The sequence below is a fragment of the Lepidochelys kempii genome, chromosome 1 (genome assembly GCF_965140265.1).
Source record: "Lepidochelys kempii isolate rLepKem1 chromosome 1, rLepKem1.hap2, whole genome shotgun sequence".
NCBI lineage: Eukaryota > Metazoa > Chordata > Testudines > Cheloniidae > Lepidochelys > Lepidochelys kempii.
The window spans coordinates 256,299,545-256,320,781 of NC_133256.1; the positions used below are offsets into that span (position 1 = coordinate 256,299,545).

At 47.9% G+C, this 21,237-nt stretch overlaps 1 protein-coding gene and 2 non-coding genes across 3 annotated transcripts in view; 1 reads left to right on the forward strand and 2 right to left on the reverse strand.

Moving 5' to 3' along the window:
- Positions 1-1,082: 1,082 nt before the first annotated feature.
- TMPRSS6 (transmembrane serine protease 6) overlaps positions 1,083-21,237 on the reverse strand; it is a 31,751-nt gene continuing 11,596 nt past the window's right edge. The window contains exons 10-17 of the mRNA XM_073325420.1: positions 19,955-20,100; positions 18,923-19,021; positions 9,702-9,815; positions 9,120-9,236; positions 8,444-8,612; positions 5,966-6,240; positions 2,187-2,323; positions 1,083-1,241 (exon numbers count right to left, since the gene is read on the reverse strand). Of these exons, the coding sequence (XP_073181521.1) occupies positions 1,083-1,241; positions 2,187-2,323; positions 5,966-6,240; positions 8,444-8,612; positions 9,120-9,236; positions 9,702-9,815; positions 18,923-19,021; positions 19,955-20,100 (1,216 nt within the window). The remainder of the gene's footprint in view (positions 1,242-2,186; positions 2,324-5,965; positions 6,241-8,443; positions 8,613-9,119; positions 9,237-9,701; positions 9,816-18,922; positions 19,022-19,954; positions 20,101-21,237) is intronic.
- Positions 2,724-2,916, forward strand: LOC140905667 (U2 spliceosomal RNA). Its single transcript, XR_012156910.1, has one exon. It is a non-coding gene; the product is annotated as a U2 spliceosomal RNA (small nuclear RNA).
- Positions 18,330-18,491, reverse strand: LOC140905663 (U1 spliceosomal RNA). The gene has a single exon (XR_012156906.1). It is a non-coding gene; the product is annotated as a U1 spliceosomal RNA (small nuclear RNA).

Sequence of the window (21,237 nt, forward strand, 5' to 3'; positions counted from 1 at the left end):
AGTTCACACCACAGTGATGGGCACTGTATAAGCACCCACACAGATTACAGCTGGTTCATGCTGTCCCCAGGCTGTAGCTGAGAGGGAGGTGTTGGTCTCTTTTTGAGGTTCTCTAATCTGGTCTTATCAAGTTGCTTCGTATGGAATTCTAGGTTGGCAGACACATTCTCAACCCAGAGAGAGTTAAACAGAGAGAAAATTGCAGAGCAAAAAAGTAATTATTTTTATTCCCAATTCCAGACATTGGCCCATAATATTTCTTTATAAATACATAGCCATCACCATCTAAAATACTTTGCTTGCTGCCTTCTCCCCTCACTTGCTAGCAACAGAGAATGGAAGTGAAGGAAGATCTTTTGTGTTAAAGGTATTAAATGAATTCAAGGGAGCGGGTAGGAGGTTGCACAGATGTTATGTACTCAGTGGCCAAGAATTGTGCCTGGAGGGAGTCCAATTGCAGCATAAAATGATGGTGAAATTACAGCACCAAGGCAGTGACATGTACTTGGGAAAAGTGATGGATCATGTCTTGGAGGCTGTAATAGACAAATAATTGCCCTGTTGAACCTAACTACACCCTCTAGCTAAAGAAAGAAGCAATTATAGAGATGGGAGAGGAGGAGGCGTGGGGGGAGGAGAAGAATGAATGGCAGGGAAGGAGAGAGAGATGGATTGATATCACAGTTACTGGAATCTCGTTTCTATCTACATCAGTCAGATTTTCTTGCAGCAAATGTTCCAGTGTTGGGACTGGGGATGAATCATGTAGTTCATGTAAAGTTAGTCTCCCCCATGCTCCTGTCCAGAAAGCATCTGCTCAGGGCCCCCATCTTTCCATCCTCCCTCCCCTCAATGCACCAGAGACCTTTGTGTGCCTGGCCTTAATACAAGACGGGGCATTTCTTGGAGAGGGTGGAGGGGCTTCCCACTTGTCCTCACATACCCCCAGGGGAAGATTTACTTTCACCCCATCCCAAAACATAATCTCTGTCTTTCTTAACACTCTGGAGACAAGTGATCAATGTCAGGAACAGGTAACAGAGCAGCCTGTGCCTAGTGGGGAAGGCACAGGGGGACATCCCTCAGCTCATTGTCTGTTTCATCCAGCCTAGCACCCTGGTGATCCTGGTGTAGACCCCGTAAGTATCTGGACGTGCGCAACCCAGCCCCCAGCTCACCAGGCCAGCCAGGAACCACCTGCCACTGGGCTCCTTGCAGACAAGGGGACCTCCGGAATCACCCTAGAGACAGAAGGAAACAAAGAACCATCAGAACACTAAAGTGATGGGGGTGGAGCATGATGAAGAACTAGCACGTACTTTGAGAATACATTTCCTCTACTTCCTCTCATCTTCAGGCTGCAATTCAACCCCTCCATCCCATTGCCCAAGGCCTCAGCAGCACCCCCAATGGAGCTAAGTATCTCAGGCAGATGAGTGTAGGACAGAATCAGAAACCCAAGACTTCTAAGAAAAGGTATTGGCCACTAGCACATCCTCGGCCATGTGTCCCCTTCCCCAATAAGTCTCTTGCTTATTCTTCTAGTCAGTGGAAGGGCCTCAGGAGGAAACAGGCTGGAGCAAGTCTAGGGAGGGCTTTGCCAATTGTAAATTTGAACTGGATCCTAAAATTAATGGAGTGCCAGTGGAATTCCCCGGGGATGAAGGGTAATGTAGGAGCAGGCAGAGAGCAGCAGCACCAATCAGCACATGCTGGGGTGGGGTGAGTTATGGGAACAGTCTTCAGGTAGATGACGGGGAAGTTGCTTGGAGTAGGAAAGCAGAGGAGTGGCTGAAGAGGACGTAATGGCCTGAAAAGGGAAAATCCAATCTATATTGTCACCAGCATTCCTGACTATGGGGAGGACCAGCAGGAGGAAGTGGATAATCTTCCCTATGGAGCTGTGTGTGGCTCCACCAAGGTTCCAGCACTATGTGGAGCTCATGGGAGACTGGATATAATCCTAAGAAACTGAAAAGTTTCTGTGTTTGCACCGGAGGATAAGCATGAGCAGGATGTGACCTGCAGTTGGGGCAAGAAGGTCTTTCTTCTAACCTCTTGGAATCAATATACACCTTATTCAAAGCTATAGCACATGTTCAGGGAAAAAAGACCCCTCCCCAGCCCTCATCCATTGCTGGATGATCCCCCTTTAAGGTGGAAGTGTCCCACATCTCCTCTGTCACCTGGCAGGCATCCTTCTTGCCCTTGCGGTAGCCGGCACAAAGCATTCTGGGAGAGATCTGGTAGTGATAGGCCACACTGCAGATGTCCTGCTGGATCAGCTGCACATCCACCTTCTGTAGGATGTTACTCAGTTGCCCTAGGTATGGAACAAGAACAGTGGGTCAGTAACAGCAGAGCTCCCTGCCTCTTCTTGTTATCCCCAGACCACAGCCACATCTCACCTCTCTCTGTCTCCAGTTCATGGAAAGAGCTGCCACTTGGATCACCATCTTGTCCTCCACTTGCATCACATCTTCCCCCCTCCCCTAATCCTTACCTTAGCTTCTCACCTTTTACTTCTCACTTCACCCACAAGGCTCTACACAACTGATCCCTATTCAGCATTACCCTGCAGCTCTTTGCACCAGCAGGGCAGGAGGGGAGTAGAGCTGTTGGGTCGCCCTCAAAGTTATATAAGTATGATAGAATTATAATTATGTAGTAGTAGAAATAAAGATAGACAAAAGACTATATAGGTATGGTAAAAAGGTATGAACATCAGTTCCATGCTGTTGAATTTTGGCTAAGATCAAGTGTAGTATCTGTTCTTATCAGTTTAATATCTGATATGTCCTCTATCTGAGGACTATATATTAAATGGATTTTTGGAACAGGGAGATGGAATAGGAGCCTTGAACTCTGTACCATTTTTTATTTCAACATTATCTTAATAAAATTATTAAATCTCTTCTTATTTCACTCTGTAACAAATGCAAGGCCAAAGTGCTAATTATTTCAGGCTGGTACAGGACAAAGAGACTGTGCTGGAAAGTGATAAGAACTTTGAGGAAACAATGCTGTTCTTCAAAACAACACCCTGATGCTCTTCCCCCGCGGGGGTCCCTTGTCATGCCTATGTAAATCTTGGTATCCAAAGAGGGAAAAATAGATAGTGGGATAAAACTTGTTAAATGAATCAAGATTCATAGATTGTGTTGTTAAGTAAAATAATGAATGATGAGTGCATGGAATTGAGAGCCTGAAGCAGGGAAATAATTGGTTAGTAAATGGTGCCAGCCTAATCCTAAGAATTTCAACCTTGATATCGATGGGCCGAAGAATATGCAAAGTGGAGATAACCGGATGACCCCCCAGAGGGCGAACCAGAATCCACCCAAAACGCATCAAGGAAGAACGAGAAGATAACACCTCGCCGTCATGGAGCCGTCATGGATGTACCACCTGCTGATTGAGCTGATTGATGGTCATCTCAATTGTAAATTCAGCATGATGAAGCAACTTCCATAGACTTGTATTGAACCAGAGACCTATAAAAATTGGGTCCAGGGACTGTGTTCTTTGAGTCTGGTTCTACGACCACCCTCCAGGAGCATCGGATGCGCATCTGACAATGACTCAGCTCCACTCTCGTGTCCAGGCCACCTGGCCAGTGACTTGGCACGAGCAACATCTAGGCTGGTGACTATAACAACCTTTATGTAGAACCTGTGTGTGAATGTCTGTGTGTGTGAATGGATCTATATAGAAATTGCATATAGGAATATTTTGTTGTATTTACAATAAATGTGGCAATTTGCCTTGTCCCTCTTACAAGATCCTGTTGGTATCATTTTTATTAGTGTAACAGAGCTATCTGGAGGATGACAATTCCATTTTGCAGCAACTTGTTGCGCTTTCAGAACTTGTTTTCGTCCCACAGTGGATTGAAAACATGGCCTTCTGAACATCCCCATGAAAACAGAATTGTGTTGAACTGTCCGGTTTTGGATCCAAACCAAAACTTTTCAATTCAGGAAGTAGCGTGGGTATGTGGCACTGGCTAGGGAGCTGGGAGACTCAGGTTCAAGTCCCTGTCCTCTCTGATTCAGAGCAGAGGTTTTCATCCCAGATCTCTCTGAATAAGGCAGAATCTTTCTGATGAAAACTTCATCCAAACTGCTAAGTCTCCATGACTGTCCCAACCAGCTCTATGAGGGGAACAGGAGGCCAGGGCCGGTGCAAGGATGTTTCGCGCCCTAGGCAAAACTTCCACCTTGCTCCTGCTATCCCCCTCCCCTGTTACTTGCTGCAGGCGGCCCCCCACCCCTGACCCCAGCTCACCTCCACTCCACCGCCTCCTCGGAGCGCACTTTTGGCCGCCCCCAACCACTTGGCGGCTTAGGCAGCTGCCTAGTTTGCCTAGTGGTTGCACCAGCCCTGCAGGAGGCACATGGGCAATACTGTATGAGTGCAGCAGGCTGTAGTGACCCTCCCACCAGGGGCACAAGTTAGGACAGCCCTCAGGGGCTGCACTGGCTCCTGCAGCTGCTGATCGGAGGAAGTTCAAGCTGCAGCCCCTCCATCTGTCTGATGGTGCCTTATCCCTGCACAAGTGCAGGGCTATATCTGGGCCCAGTGTTGTCCCCGCAGCCAGCTCTGATCTTCTCAGGCCTCTCTCGTTATTGCGCTTTGGCTCCTTTTCTTGACCTCAGCTCCACACCTTCTCTCATGCCATCCCTTGTGTTCCAAGTCTGGAACATCTCTAGCCTTTTTGTCTGCCAAGAGAGCTCCTGCTCCTCCTTGCCCACTTCTTTCACAAAGCTGTCCAGCATTGATCTTCATGACAATATTGCCCTGGGAATTCTTTCTCCATGTTTCATACTTACCTGTCTGAATTAAACACTAAGCTCATTGGCAGGGCACTGCAACTGAAACCTGATATAACTGGGTTCAACACTCCCAAAGGAGTTGTACCAGTCTACAACAGGTTAGAATTTGGACCCTTTTCATCAGTCAGAGAATTATAGCTATTATATGGACGGAACCTGTCACTGTAGGTCATTTAGCCCAGTTCCCTGCCAGGGTAGGATTCTTCCTTACTATACTTTTACTAGTGCTTTGTCCAGTGTAGTTTTAAATGACCTAGGTTGAGGAGGGGTGACACCTGATTTTGGGTGCCTCCATATTTGGGATGCTCAACGTCTTGAAGGGGCCTGATTTTCAGAGGGCAGGAGCTCAGCTCTTTCTGACAGTCAGGGGCACCAGCCACTTTTGGCTTCTACTGCTTCCCTTGGGAGACTATGTTGTTGTGTGTGTAATACACCATGCACACATATAGCTCCCCGTAAAGAATTATAGCTACAAAAATCCTTCATGCTCCCTTCACTTGCTGACAAAGACCCTTCTCTAGGTCTTTGGACCCAACGCCTCCAGCTGAGAGCTGTCCCAGAGCAGTGCACCTTCCCATCCCAGTCCTCCCAGGATGACCCATACTGTCATGAGTTTGTCCTAGGTCCTGCAAGCCCAGACAGTTAAAATCTCTCATCTTTTGGGGGACTCGTGCTAGTCTGTCTTCATGCTGTGATGTTACATCCATATGTGATAATTCTGCATGATGCAATATGATGATCCACTAGGGAGAGCTGGAGGCACTATTAGGGTAGATTGCAGTTGCAGTAGGTAAAGGGGGAAAGGGCACTGACATATCAAAGCTTTCCATTATCTTTCAAGGAGCTTGGAACTGCAACATTCTCTGACTTTTGTTTGAGGGACCCCGCGTCAGATTCTTGCCAAGAACATTATGCCACACTGAAGCAACCAAGCCCTGAGGTGAGCCTCCTAGCGTCACAACAGAATTTATTTATTTGGGAGGAGATTTTCAAAGGCAGAAAGAGTAATTAGCCCAACTTTTCATGGGAGCTGGGTGTCTAACTACCTTTGAAAAATCCCCCCTTCCTCCCCCCGTAAATCCTGGAAGAAAGGTGGATCCTAACAAGAGCAGCAAACATCCTGCATGTACCTCCTTCCTTGAGAGCCCCCCATCCAGTGATCCAGCAACGGAGGCCAGGTTCAAAGAGGTGGGAGTGGGCGGGCAAGCAGATGGGCTGAATGAAGGACGAGTTGATAACTGGGTGGTCAAGCTGGAGCAGGGCCACGTCGTAGTCGTGGCTGTCCTCCTCATAATATGGGTGCAGGAGGAGGCGGCTCACCTTGAAGGACACCTCATTCTGGCTGCTGACATTCTGAAAGTACTTGCCCAGGTAGACAGTCCAGATGGATGGGGAAGCCAATCTACTGGGGGCAAAGGGAGAAAAAGTGTGTCAGTGTTAGAGAGACAGGTGGGGCGTGCAGCACAAAAAGGGAGAGTGAGAAATTGGGGGAAATGAAGGAGAGTGAGGGAAGTGAGGAGAAGGCTGGAAAATCAGAGAGACAACGGACCGGCAAAGGAAAGGAAGGGAGCATGGGGGAAGTGACAGCTCTGTGAAAAGGTCAGAGAGGGAGGGATGTAAAGGAGGGGAAAGACATAGCTGAGGGCTGGTCTACACTGAAAACGTAGGTCAACCTAGCTACGTCGCTCAGCAGTGTGAAAAATTCACACCCCTGAGAGACATAGGTAAGCCAACCTAAGCCCCAGTGTAGACAGCGCTAACTCAATGGAAGAATTCTTCTGTCAACCTAACTAGGATTTACTGCAGTGATGGAAGAACCCCTTCTGTCACTGTAGTGTCTACACTCCAGTGGTGCAGACATACCCTTCGGTTGAGCAAGGGTACATTACAAGGAGGAACAGCCCTAAATGGGAGCATAGATTAAATAGCACATACCTCCTACTGGGAAAAGCCAAGAGAGGTGGGGATTGGAGGTGGAGCAGTGGAGATGTTTAGATAGATTAGCTAGCATGCCTAAGGGGATGGGAGAGGGGAGAGCATGTTGCAAGTGGGAGGGTGAAGGGCAGAGAAGAAAACACAGTGGAGAAGACTGGGGAAAAAAAACTGTAAGAGGCCTATTGTTTGGACACACGGTCCCTTCCACCTCTGTGCCTTCTCCCACGCTGCCCCTAATGCATGGGAAATACTCCCTGACAAACGCTCCAAACAGCTGCTACCTTCAGGGCCGGCTCAAGGCACCAGCGTTCCAAGCAGGTGCTTGGGGCAGTAGTTAGAAAGGGGCGGCAGTGTTTCCACGGCGGCGGCAATTCGGCGGCAGCTCCTCTGTCTCGCCGGCCACGGCAGCAATTCGGCGGCAGCTTCTCCCTTTTGGCATCCGCGGCTGCAGTTTTTTTCACCGCTTGGGGCAGTGAAACCTGTAGAGCCGGCCCTGGCCACCTCATCCTCCATCAAATCCCTCCTTAAGGTTCATCTCTGCCATGATGCCTCTGAACCCCAGCCTGCTGGTCCTAGCTGGGCGCATGCCCAACTGTAACTATTCCTCTTCCCCTTTTCTTCCTCCCTACCTCTAACCCCAGGACAAAATAATAATAGTAATAAAAACAAGCCCCACCCTACAAAATACATAACTAGCAAAGCGGTGCTAGTGTTCCACCAGATCCATCTGCTGGACTGTTGTAGCCATTTCCTCTACCCTTCGTCTGTGTGTGTCTCCGGATGGTAAGCTCCTCTGGGCAGGGATTTTCTCTCTTCGGTGCTTGCCCAAGTTCCCAGCAAAATGGAGCTCCGATTCTAATTAAGGCCTTTGCGGACTACCATATATAATTATTTACTACGAGTCACCTCTAGAGGGCTGTGACATGAGTGACAGCAAAGCTTGAGGCCCACTTTAAATGAGAAAAAAGAAAAGGAGGACTTGTGGCACCTTAGAGACTAACCAATTTATTTGAGCATAAAAGCTTTCGTGAGCTACAGCTCACTTCATTGGATGCATGTAGCTCACGAAAGCTTATGCTCAAATAAATTGGTTAGTCTCTAAGGTGCCACAAGCACTCCTTTTCTTTTTGCGAATACAGACTAACACGGCTGCTACTCTGAAACCTTTAAATGAGAAGATGGGGTTGCAAGTCATCACTGGCCTAACACCTATCGGGTGAGGGGCCAATGTGCTGGTAGCTTGAGCTCCACCAATGCTCTCACCACATAAAGCTAGGCTGGGCTTCCCCCTGTGAGTCCCCATTTACTCTTTTCTCGCATGAAGGAGAAAAGTCCAATTGTGTATGTTTTTAGGGTTCATGACCATTGTGGAACCAGAGCCAAGCACAGAGCGGATGGGAGCTATGCAAGCTTCCCTCCCCTCTATGCCTTCCCAGAGCACCTCAGCACCTCCCTGCTACCACAATCTTGCCCTCATACACACACATCTCCAGCAGGGCTTCCCAGGCCTGACTTCCTTGTTCCAGCTCTGAGCCACTACCGTCAATGGTTCCGAAGTGAGTGGCCATTCTGTGACGTGGTTCCAAGTTGATTTAGGCTGAGACCCAACCGGCTTTGATGTGAAAGCAGTCTGAACTCGGTCTCCTCCACAGCGCTCTTCCCTCACCATTTACCTGTCATCCTGGAAGCAGTGAGCAGCCGAGACCACCCACCGATCGGCAATCAGCGTTCCACCACAAATATGGCTCCCGCGGACCTGAAGGCTAGCCTGCCATGGCCATTCCCCTTCTACAGAATTGGCGCCACCCACAATCCGGTTCAGAGGGGCCTGCCATCCACAGTCTAAGGAGAGGAAGACATAGGAAGACAAGGAGCAAAGACATCAAGTCTGCCCTTCCCCTTTGCTTTACTGACTTTCCAGTCTGCCATTTACACCATTTATACCCTTGGCCATTTACACCCTGCCTGGCACTGGCTGGAGCCATTTTATAGCATGTCAGGGCTGAGATGACTGAAAATTCCAGTGTGAGGTTTTTCCCTATTATTAACACAGGTGAACCCTGCACCACCTTTCCCACACGCTTGAGCTCAGTCAGCAGCAGCTGGGACACCCGTGCTGTGAGCCTCCTCTCAGCAGTGCCCGGTCTGTGCCAGTCAGTGTTCTGTTAATGTGAGCTTCCTCGGAGCAGCATCCCACTACTGGCAACCAGGACTCCAGCAGTGCAAACCAGGGCTCTGGTAGAGCGAGGTTCCTCACAGCAGGGCCCAGCCAGCACTGTTCTTAACTCCAGGAGTGGGAGCTTCCCCCTGGCAATGCCTAGGAGAGTGCCCTCCCTTCTCACTCCTCACCACAGTGCTTCTCATCAGACGAGTCCTTGCAGTCAGTGGTGGAGTCGCACTGAGGGTTGGGTTTCTTCACGCAGCTCCTGTCTGCACACTGGTAAGTGAAAGGCCCGCAGGGGACTCCTGGAAAGATGAAGTTGGTTGGGGGAGTAAAGGGGAGAGACTTGAATGAGGGTTGGGGGATTTCAGTGGAGAGCATGGGGCAGCCAAAAAACTCCACGTCAACCTTCTGCCTGGGTGAACCCCTAGATTAATGGGTGGGAGTTCCCTCAGTAATACCCCTGTATTAGCTGGTAGGTTAAGAGAGAGAATGTTACTAGCTGTACTTTGGTGTTAGCTGGTAGCAGGGTCCTGATCTGGGACTCAGCACAGGAATTTTATCAGTAGCTTATTAGAGAGACAAGGTGGGTGAGGTAACATCTTTGATTGGACCAACTTCTCACCAACAAAAGCTGGTCCAATAAAAGCTATTACCTCACCTCCCTTGTCCCTCTAAAATCCGGGTATTGACACGGCTACAACAACACTGCCTGCATTGTTAGCTGATAGGGGGAAATTTATCGCTACCCAGCAGTCTCCCCTCCCTACCTTCATTGCACTGCTCCTCGTCACTCCCGTTGACACAGTCCAGGTGTTGGTCGCAGACCTTGGTGAACTCTATGCAAGTGCTGTCCTCCTGACACTGGAATTTCGCCGAGCACACTAAGACCAAAGCACCCGGAAGAAACGGGTGGGATTCAGAAAAGCAAGGCAAAGGGAAAGAGTGGGTCTCTTATCCCTCAGCAATACCCACCACTAGTCACAAGGGGGCTTCAACTGGAAACACCATGTGGTAGAGGAGAAAGGGACTTTGGGTATGTCTGCACTGCAGCTGGCAGCAAGCCTCCTCACCTGGGCGGGGCAGTCAGACTCACGCTAGTGGGGCTCGAGCTAACTGTAAATAGCAGTGGGAACGTTGTGGCTCCAGCAGAGACTCAGGCTGGCGCCCCGAGCTCAGACCCAGGGATCACGTGGGCGTGAGAGCCTGATCGGCAACATCCACACCGCTACTGTTAGCACCCGAGCTCGGCCCCGCTAGCGCGAGTCTGTCTACCCAGGCTGAGAGGCCCACGTGGTGTGAGCGTTAAGAGACCAGCCCATTTTGCCTCTGGAGTCCTGGCATCAAATATAGGACAAGTCATGTGTGAAATGAATTGGGCGGGTGGGGAGGGGGACACTCAGCCTTGTCACATATTGTGCCCATCACACAGCCCCGTTTTTGGCAAAACTGGCCAGCTTTGTTTAAGAGAGACTAAGGGAGTACACGAGAATTTAGGTGTATCAGCAGAGCACCGATGTGGTATAGCGAACAGAGCACACCAGAAAGGTGCTGTGGGTCAGGACTGTAGTGCGTGGACAGAGCTCTAGGAGAGGCAACATGGACTTATGCACTGAGCAGAGGAAAGCAACAGAAAACAAAGTATGCATCTGATGAAGTGAGCTGTAGCTCACAAAAGCTTATGCTCAAATAAATTGGTTAGTCTCTAAGGTGCCACAAGTACTCCTTTTCTTTTTGCAAATACAGACTAACACAGCTGTTACTCTAAAAGAAAACAAAGAGTAGAAATACATGGGTAGCTTTTCATCATGGCAAAGGTTCCACAGAGTCAGCGATTACAAGGTCAGAAGAGACCGTTCTGATCATCTAGTCTGGCTTCCTGCATAAGACAGGCTACGGATTTTCACCCAGGGGCTCCTGCTTCAGGCTCAATAACTTATGGCTGAGCTCGAACCTATATTTTAGAAAGACGCCCCATCTTGATTTAAAGCAGGTTAATCACAGAATCATAGAAGAGTAGGGCTGGAAGGGACCTCGAGAGGTCACCAAGTCCAGCCCCCTGACAGGTGTTTGTCCAGCCTGTTCTTAAAAACCTCCACAACCTCCTTTGGAAGCCTGTTCCAGAGCTTAACTACCCTTATAGATAGAAAGTTTTTCCTAATATCTAAATCTCCCTTGCTGCAGATTAAGCCCATTTATTCTTGTCCTGCCTTGAGTGAACATGGAAAACAATGGAAACAATTGATCCCCGTCCTCTGTATAACAGCCCTTAACACATCTGAAAACTCTTTTTAGGTTCCCACTCAGTTTTCTTTTCTCTCCAGTTTTTTTAACCTTCTTTCACAGGTCAGGTTTTCTAAACTTTTTCTAATTTTTGTTGCTCTCCTCTGGATTTTCTCCAGTTTGTCCACATCTTCCCTAAAATGTGATGCCCAGAATTTGACCCAGCACTCCTGCTGAGGCCTCACCAGTGCCAAGTAGAATGGGACAATTATCTCCCATGTCTTACCTATAACACTCCCATTAATAGACCCCAGAATGATATTAGCCTTTTTTTCAGCTGCATCACATTGTTGATTGATATTCAATTTGTGATCCACCATAACCCTATGACAGTATAAGGGATACCATTCCTTTGGGGTCAGAGGCCTGCCGCTAGCTGACTGGCTGATTAGCCTCACCTGCTGCACCTGGGAAAAGAGCTGGACCGTAACTGGCTAAGCCTCAGAAAAGAGGGCAGCAGGAAATGGAGGGGTGAGATGGCCAGACCCTCCTGAAAGCTGAGGGGGCTGTGTGCTTAATACTTTCTGCTGGAGCAACTGTACAGAGGGGTTGCTCCAAAAACCAAATGGACAGAAGGGAGACTGTGTGAAGTCCTCCTATTCCTGAGGCTCTGAGGTAAGAGCCAGGAGAATGGGTTGTGGCACTTCCCGGTGTGAGGGATGGATTTGGGGAAGGGACTGCTTAGCCTTTGAAGGGGTTTTTGATTTGTTAAGGTGGCTTGAAATAAAAAACAACTAAACCTGCTGGAATCTGCTTCCCTGGATTCCTTGAGAGAGCTCAGACTGAATTACACTGGGGAGTGAACTAGCTCAGCAAGAGCAAAACCTGGCCTAGTGCTACCACCTAGGCAGCTAGTCCCCATTTTGTAGTTGTGCATTTGATTTTTCCCTTCCTACGTGAAGTCCTTTGCACATACCAACAAATGTAGTTCTGTGGCTTCTCTTTGAAGTCTGTTTTTAGAAGTTTTTTTTCCTGAGGAATGACTACTTTTAAATCTGTTATAGAATGTCCAGGGAGATTGAAGTCTTCTCCTACTGGCTTTTGTATGTTACCATTCCTGATGTCTGATTTGTGTCCATTTATTCTTTTGCATAGAGACTGTCCGGTTTGGCCAATGTACATGGCAGAGGGGCATTGCTGGCATGTGATGGCATATATCACATTAGTAGACTTGCAGGTGAATGAGCCCCTGATGGTGTGGCTGATGTGGTCGGGTCCTATGATGGTGTCGTTAGAGTAGATATGGAGACAGAGTAGGCAATGGGGTTTGTTACAGGGATTGGTTCCTGGGTTAGTGTTTCTGTGGTGGGGTGTGTAGTTACTGGTGAGTATTTGCTCCAGGTTGGGGGGCTGTCTGTAGGTGAGGACTGGCCTGCCTCCCAAGGTCTGTGAGAGTGAGGGATCATTTTCCAGGATAGGTTGTAGATCATTGATAATGTGCTGGAGAGGTTTTAGCTGGGGGCTGTTTGTGATGGCCAGTGGTGTTCTGTTGTTTTTCCTTGTTGGGCCTGTCCTGTACTAGGTGATTTCTGGGTACCCATCTCACTCTGTCAATCTGTTTCCTCAGTTCCTCAGGTGGGTATTGTAGCTTTAAGAATGCTTGATAAAGCTCTTGTAGGTGTTTGTCTCTGTCTGAGGGATTGGAGCAAATTTGGTTGTATCTTAGGGCTTGACTGTAGACAATGGATCATGTGATGTGTCCTGTATGGAAGCTGGAGGCATGTAGGTAAGTATAGCGTTCAGTAGGTTTCCGGTATAGGGTGGTGGTTATGTGACTGTCACTTATTTGCACTGTAGTGTCCAGGAAGTGGATCTCTTGTGTGGACTGGTCCAGGCTGAGGTTGATGGTGGGGTGGAAATTGTTGAAATCCAGGTGGAATTCTTCAAGGGCCTCCTTCCCGTGGGTCCATATGATGAAGATATCAATGTAGCGCAAGTAGAGGAGGGGCGCTAGGGGACGAGAGCTGAGGCAGTGTTCTAAGTCGACCATAAAAATGTTGGCATACTGTGGGGCCACGCGGGTACCCACACCAGTGCCACTGACTTGAAGGTATAATTTGTCCCCAAATCTGAAATGGTTGTGGGTGAGGACAAAGTCACAAAGCTCAGCCACCAAATGTGCCATGGATCTTGGGTAGCTAGTGCAAATTTAACACCATTAATTTGGGCTTGAATAGGGACTGGGAGCAGCTGGCTCACTACAAAAGCAATTTTCCCTCTTGGTATTGACACCTCATCAGGTATTGGAAGTGAACCACATCCACCCTGATTGAATTGGTCTTGTCAACACTGGTTCTCCACTTGTAAGATAACTCCCTTTTCTTCATGTGTCAGTATATTTATGTATGCATCTGTAATTTTCACTCCATGCATCTGACGAAGTGGGTTTTTTACCACGAAAGCTTATGCCCAAATAAATTGGTTAGTCTTTAAGGTGCTACCGGACTCCTCATTGATTTTGTGGATACAGACTAACACAGTTACCCCTCTGATACTTTGCACTTATCTTTATTGACTTTTATTTTGTTGAAATTGGACCAATCCTCCAATTTGGCAAGATCCTTCTGAATTCTAATCCTGTCCTCCAAAGTGCTTGCAACCCCTCCCAGCTTGGTGTCATCTGCAAACTTCCCACTCCATTATCCAAGCCATTAATGAAAATATTGAATAATACCAGATACAAGACTGACCCCTGTGGGACCCCACTAGAGACATACCCCCAGTTTGACTGCAGACCACTAATAACTACTCCTTGAGTACAGCCGTTCAATCCATTGTGCACACGTCTTATAGTAAATTCATATTACCCTAGATGAGACTGTCATGTGGGACTGTGTCAAAAGCCTTACTAAAATCAAGATATACCATGTCCACAGCTTATCCACTAGGCCAGTAACCTTGTCAAGAAATAAATTAATTTGGTTTGGCATGATTTGTTCTTGACAAATCTATGCTGGCTATTCCTCATAATCCTATTATCCTCTAGGTGCTTACAAATTGATTTTTTAATAATGTGTTCCAGTATCTTTCCAGGTATTAAAGTTAGGCTGACTAGTCTATAATTCCTGGGATCCTCTTTTAGTCTTGTTCCCCCTTTTAAAGATAAGTACTATTTGCCCTTCTCCAGCCCTCTGGGACCTCACCTGTCCTCCATACATTCTCAAAGATAATTACTAACAGTTCTGAGATTACAGAACTAGCTGAAGCAATCACTTTAGAATGAATTTCATCAGGCCCTGCAGAAGAGAATGGCATGCCCAAGGTTCCATGCTAGGACTGGTGTTTAATATATTCATTAATAATTGAGGGAAAAGAGCGCAGTGAGGTGGCAACATTCGCAGCTGCTACAAAATTATTTTGGTTAGTCAAGACTAGAGAAGACTGCAGCAAATTTCAGAGGGCAGCTCATTAGCAGATTAAAGAAATTGTTAACAAATGCTCAGTAATGCATCTAGGAAGAAGAAACTTGATCTGTTTTAAATTCACTAACCATGCAAGAAAAAGTCTTGGATGTCACCTAACTAGCTTATTGAAAGCTTCCATTCCATGTACAGCCAGGCTCAAAGGGTATGTCTACACTGCATTGTAATCCCAGGTCGGTGGGACCTGGGCTTGTGGACTTGGTGTTACCAAGCCTGCGCTTGAGTGTCCACGCTGCATTGTAAACCTGGGCTTACAATTGCTGGACGCAGGTGTCTGAGCTGTGCTAATGTGTCCACACTGCACTACGCAGACATTCTGAATGGGGTCTGTGGCTTCAGCTGCATCTACACATCAAAATGACAGGGCCTGGATCTGAGTCACAGCAGGACTCAGACACTGAACCACCCCCCAGCATGGTCTTAAGACCCAGGTCCTGAGTGTTTTGCTGACCCAAGTCAGACTGATTTGTGTGTGGATGGAAGGGGGACTTGGCTGAAACCTGAGGTATAGCCTGGGCTTAGCATGCAGTGTGGACATACCCTAAAAAGACAAGCAAAGAGTCCGGATCTATCAGGAATAGGAATGAGAGTAATACTGAAAATATTCTAATGTTGTTCTATAAATCAAAGGTGCGTCTTCACTTGGAATACTGTACCCAGTCCTGGTTAGCCCATCTACAACAAAACTAGAAGACCACAAAGCCACTAGATTACACATCTTCAAATCCTTCCTTAAGCCCACCTTTGTCACACTGCCTGCAAAACACTCAACAGTGGCTCAGGCACTGGTAAGCACTGGCCACAGCACATGACATGTATTACGGTCGGCTCACTGTTACCTCGTGCTCCCCTTGCTGTTTGTTGCATCTACTTGTTGTCTTTTGTCTTATCATTAGATTATAAGTCCTTTGGGGGCAGGGACTGTCTGCTTGCTATGCTTGTGTGAACAGGCCCAAACTCAATGGGGCTGGGGCCTCCAGGCACTGCCTCCATATATTTATTATTTATGTAATAATTAACACAAGGAGTTCAGATGATTAGAGGCCTGGAAAAATCTGGAATAATAAAAACAGAGATTTAAAAGACTAGGGCTGTTTACTTTAGAGATGAGATGAAAAGGAGGGGGCTTGACAGGCACACAGGACAATGAACGTGGTAGAGAAGGTAAATTGGGCTGCTTCTTTTTATCCATTTTAATAATACAACGACACAGAGACATTGAATGAAACTGAAATGCAGCACATTTGGAACTGAAAAAGGAAATACTGTCTTTTTACAGCCAACTCATAATTAGCCTGTGGAACTCACAGCCACAAGATATCAGAGGCCAAGAACTCACAGACTTTAAGGCCGGAAGGGGCCATCAGGATCATCTAGTCTGACCACCTGCACGTCACAGGCCACAGAACCTGACCCACACACTCCAATAATTGGCCTTTAATCTCTGGTTGAGTTATTGGAGTCCTCAAATCTTGATTTTAAAAACTTCAAGTTACAGAGAATCCACCATTTACACTACTTAAAATCTGCAGGTGACCCGTGCCGCACGCTGCAGAGGAAGGTGACCCCCCCCCCCGCCCCCGATCTCTGACAATATAACCTGGGGGAAAATTCCTTCCCAACCCCAAAAATGGCCACCAGTTAAACCCTGAACAAGTGGCGAGACTCACCAGCCCAGAAACCTGGGAGAGAATTCTCTGTAGTAATGCAGGGCCTTCCCCATCTAGAGTCCCATCACCAGCCTTTGGAGATATTTGCTAATAACCGTCACGGCAGTCTCATCATACTGTTTCTCCCCTGTAAATTTATCAAGATCAATCTTGAAACCTGTTGTGTTTCCCCTCTACCCCCCCAGCACTACTGCCCTTGGAAGGCTGTTCCAGAACATCACTCTGATGGTTAGAAACCTTCATCTAATTTCAAGCCTAAACGTATTGATGAATATTTTATATCCATTTGTTCTTATTGCCAACATTGGCCTTTAATTTAAATAACTCCTTTCTCTCCCGAGTGTTTATCCCTCTGATGTATTTACAGAGAGCAATCATATTTCCCCTCAGCCTTCATTTGGTTAAGCAATACAAGCCAAGTTCCTTGAGTCTCCTCTCATGAGGCAGGTTTTCCATTCCTCTGATCATCCTCATAGCCTTTCTCTGCACCTGTTCTAGTTTGAATTCATCTTAATAGGGTTCTAAAAAGGATCAGACATTTAGAGGATGAGAACATCCACAGCTATATAAGACACCAGGGAGGACACAACTAGAGATAACAAACCCTCTTGCTTCGAATCAAGCACTAACTGATGGATTTAGAAAGAAACTTCCTCCATGGACAGGTTTAGTCAATAACTTTCCACAATAAGGTTTTCTGTACCTCTTATTGAATCATCTGGTGCTGGCCATGGTCAGAGACCAGATCCTGGGGTAACTAGAGCCCTGTGAGACCCAGCACTGTGATTCTTATGTTCCTGTGAGCACAGGACTGTGAGTTTCATGGGAGGCCTGGAACAGCAGGGAGGGACTATTGCATGCCAGGACTAACAGGCATGGGCAGCGCTGCACAGAGGCACATAACTCCTAATCCCATCCTCAGGGCATGAGACCAAGAATGCCAGAGTTCTAGTGCTAATCCCTCCACTGATTTGCTGGGTGGCCCTGGGCAAATAATCTAACTTTCCTCTCTGTTTCCCCACACACACACACACACACACCATCTGTAGTAATACTAAGCATACTTCCCAGGGCAGCTGTGAGAGTTAATTAGGTGATATTTGCAAGTGGTTTGACAATACAAAGAGTTTGTGAGGGGGCTGTACTCCCCACACTGGCCCTGCCAGAGCTGAATTAGGCCAAGTGGGCCCAATCAGCCAATTAAACTGCAAACGACAGTGCTTTAAGCTGTGTGGAGGGAGCTATTTAGAAGGAAGCTCACCTGTGAGGAAATAGGTGGGGCATCTATAAAGACAGGAGGCCGGCAGCAGTGTGTGAGGACAACAGGGAGGAAGCCAGCCTGTAGTCCCTCTCCCTGAGGTAAAGGAGAAAGAAGGGGGAGAAGAAGCACAGTAGGCAGAAGTCTAGGGCTGAGAGCAGTAAGGTGGTGAAGATGCCCATCTTAACTACTTCACTACAGGGCCCTGGACTGGAACCCAGAGTAGAGGGTGGGCCTGGGTTCTCCTACCATCCACTGCAGAATGGCATGGTTAAGGGTAGTGGATACAAAGACTGCCGGAGTCGGTGTAGGAATGACTTAGTCAGGGCAGCAGTGTGAGGACTGCCTGACGCTGCTTGGGGAGAGATTTTGAAAGACTACCCTGGAAGAGGAAGATCTGAGTGAACTGGATGGAGGGCCAAGTCATGAAGAGGAAGCAGTAGCTCCTAGGTTGAGAGAAGGGTGCAGACTGAAAGAGAGAGATGGAGTGCAACTGCAGGAAAGGGTATTGGCCTGATGGAGCTAATACCCAGAATGGCCAGCAGGCAGCACTATCCAGTGGTGAGTAGAGTACTCTTACACAGAGCTCTGCTGTGCGAGCACTCCATATGTTATGGGTGGCCAAGACTGTGGTGTGTTGGCAGAGCAGCGTGGGACACTCAGGCCTAGAACAGCAGGTGGGGCTGTAGGCCAGGACTGAGGATCACTGGCAGAGCTGTGGTGGGAGAGAGGAGTATAGTTTTGTTTGGGGGGAGGGGTTGTTTTCAGGGGAGAGTGCGAACGCAGTCCCCCACTACCACAAATTATGAGGTCAAGTTTCCCGTATTTGGGGAAATTGCAGGGGTCAGCACACCTGCAGTGCAACAGATGAGCCTCATCCTTGGAAAACTACCTTTGTGGTCATGGCCTGCACTGTACTAGCAGTGTGGGGGTAGAGGAATGCTGCAGGTTGGACACTGATTTATTTGAGGAACTTGTAGATCTTGGCGTATGGAAACTGTTTCTACTGCCCCATTTTCTGGGGCCAACTGTCTCTGTGGGATATATGGCCTCGAGAGTGCGTGGAGGAGCCTGGTGCGCGTTGAGCTTTCAGTCTTGCTTCCTAACAGACTGAAGCAGTATGATTCTGGTGGACTGAAGACTGACTGCCTGCATGTAACCAGGCCAATGCCTTTGTTACTTTCACCCCCCTGACTGATGCAGTGAAGTCTCTGTGGGGTTCTCCTGTCTCCCACAGAGATCCCCCATTAGAGAGTTGGATTTGGACCATGGAGACCTACTCCTTTGTGCAGGAGAGGGTTGAACTGGGCTGAAAATCGCTGAGGAGAGACAGGGGGTAGAAATAATGGATGACTCACCACAGTTCCTCTCGTCCAGTCCATTGGGGCAGTCTTTGATCCCGTCACAGGCTGGGACGCACAGTCCATTGACAGAACAGAGGAACTCCCCGGGACAGGCTAAAAAGAATCACAAGGGAATGTTTAGTCCCCATTACAGGACCTCCTAAAAGCAAAACACTGAGGCTCAAAAGTGTGTGGCTACAAGTGCTATTGACCTTGCCAGCTCTCCAGGGATGTTTGCTCAGTGCTTGCTATGTTTCCAAAGTCCTGTGTAATGGCAGCCCCTGGACTCCGTGCATATGCACCCTGGCTAGGCAATGGGGGTATTGAAAGTTTGTAACCAATGCAGGTCATATGACAGGGTCCAGGAAATCAAGGGCAATCTCTCACCAGAACTCCTGGGGGCTACACTGTTATTACATCCTGCCACACCAGGCATGATGCTGGGAGGAATACTGGGATAGATTCCCTGGGGCTGTTGCAAAACCCTGGTCAGGGACATGAAAGAGGTGTCCCCATGACATTCAGGGAGTATGTAGAGAGGGACCGTGTACCCTGCCAAGTACTGCACAGTGAGACAAGACAGACTTGGAGAGAGAATGTGTGTGTGTGTCAGGCTTTGTTTCTCACACACACACACGGATTTCAAGGAAAAGCCGGAAATAACTCTCCAGGAGCCTTTGTGATTGAAACAGTCATTTCAAATTAAAATAAGCTAAGGCATCTAATTCCAAGGCCAGCTCAGTAAAACAGAGGCAGAGGTGAGTCTACCTGTGCCTAGGTGTACGGTCCCTCAGTACCTCTGTGAGCTGTGCATATGATCAAGTGTTGTGTGCTTGTGTGTCCATGGTTCAGAGTGGTGTATGCGCACACATTCATGAGGGTAACGTGCGTCTGTACCTATAGGTGAGCTTGTATCTAGGACTTGGCATGTGTGGCTCTCAACACGTGCCAGGAGCTTGAGAAACCTGCTGGTGACTGGGTAGCAGTGAAAGATGCAGACTACATTCTCAATCAGTGTGTCTAATCTATAAGAAGCCCTGTACTCACGATCAGATTGGTTATAGAGGCTGTAGGCAGCCTGCACTCCAGGTCCGGTTAGAGAGATCTGAGAGGTGAAGCTGATGGTGATGCCAGTAGAGGATACAACAGGAATTCGCTCGGCATAGGCTTGCAGGGTCCGCAGGCCACACAACCTGATAGAGAAGTACAGGCAGGATATCCAAGAGTTTGTATGAAGGAGAAAAAATGTCGTCCTCAAGGGAAAAGGGTGTTGGGGCAGGAAGGTTCCATGGCACTTGAGAATTGGGGTCTGGACCATGAGAAGGAGAGAACCACAAGGACTGGGATAGCAGAGATGGGGAAAAAAACTCTATGTTTTGGGGATGTAGAGTGATGATGCTCCTGGAAATGCAGGGGAAGCCAGGCTTTTTCAGCAGACAGGCCATCCAGCACCACGCTCTGCTCTCCACTGCACCAGCACTTAGCTACTTGACTGGAACGTCCTGAGGCCAGAGCAACTCTGGAGACATCACTGGTTTTACACTAGTATAACCAAGATCAGGGGCTAGCCCCGAGTGCCCAGAGAAAATGAAATGTGTGAGGAAGCAGCCCTAGAGACTGATGGAGGGAAAGGAAAAGAGACATGCTAAGGGTGAGATGGAGAGAATTTGAAATGATGGCGAAAGTAAAACACCATTTAAAGTTTGTGAGAGACATGTAATGGTTCTGGATGTTCCGGACTGAACAGCTTTGGGGAGAATATTATGCACTTGGTAACAAAAACCAGGCATAGGGAATTGGTGTCATGGTTGTCCTTCTGCAAACAGGCCATATTTTATACACAGGCCCAAATTCTGCTCTGCTACCTCGGCATAAATCCAGAATGATTCCACCTACTTTGGAGGCATTAATCCTGATTTAGACCTGTCTGGGTAAGAGCAGAACTTGTGCTTTCTAAACCAGTGCTATTTCTATATTGTCTTTCCTATGAACTCATGTCCTAGATCTTCACATGGCTAAATAAGAGTTAGGGAGGTTGGACTAGGGAGAAAAGAAGGAAAAAGTACATGCAAGGAAGGGATACAAATAAAGGGGAAGTTGGAGACATACAAGACAGCTGTTGCTGCTGATAGGCTGTGACACCCATAGTGGAGAGTCTGAGGTCATTGGAACAATTCCCTGGATTGGGTCCAAAGACAGAGGTGGCTGAGCTCAGGTGAGCAGCAGAGACAAGGTCTGCATGGTAGGTTGGAAAAGGCCCAAACAGAGTTTTAAAATAAGAGCACAATTTTGAACAGGCTCCTGAAACTAAAGTGGAGCCAGCTGGAAGG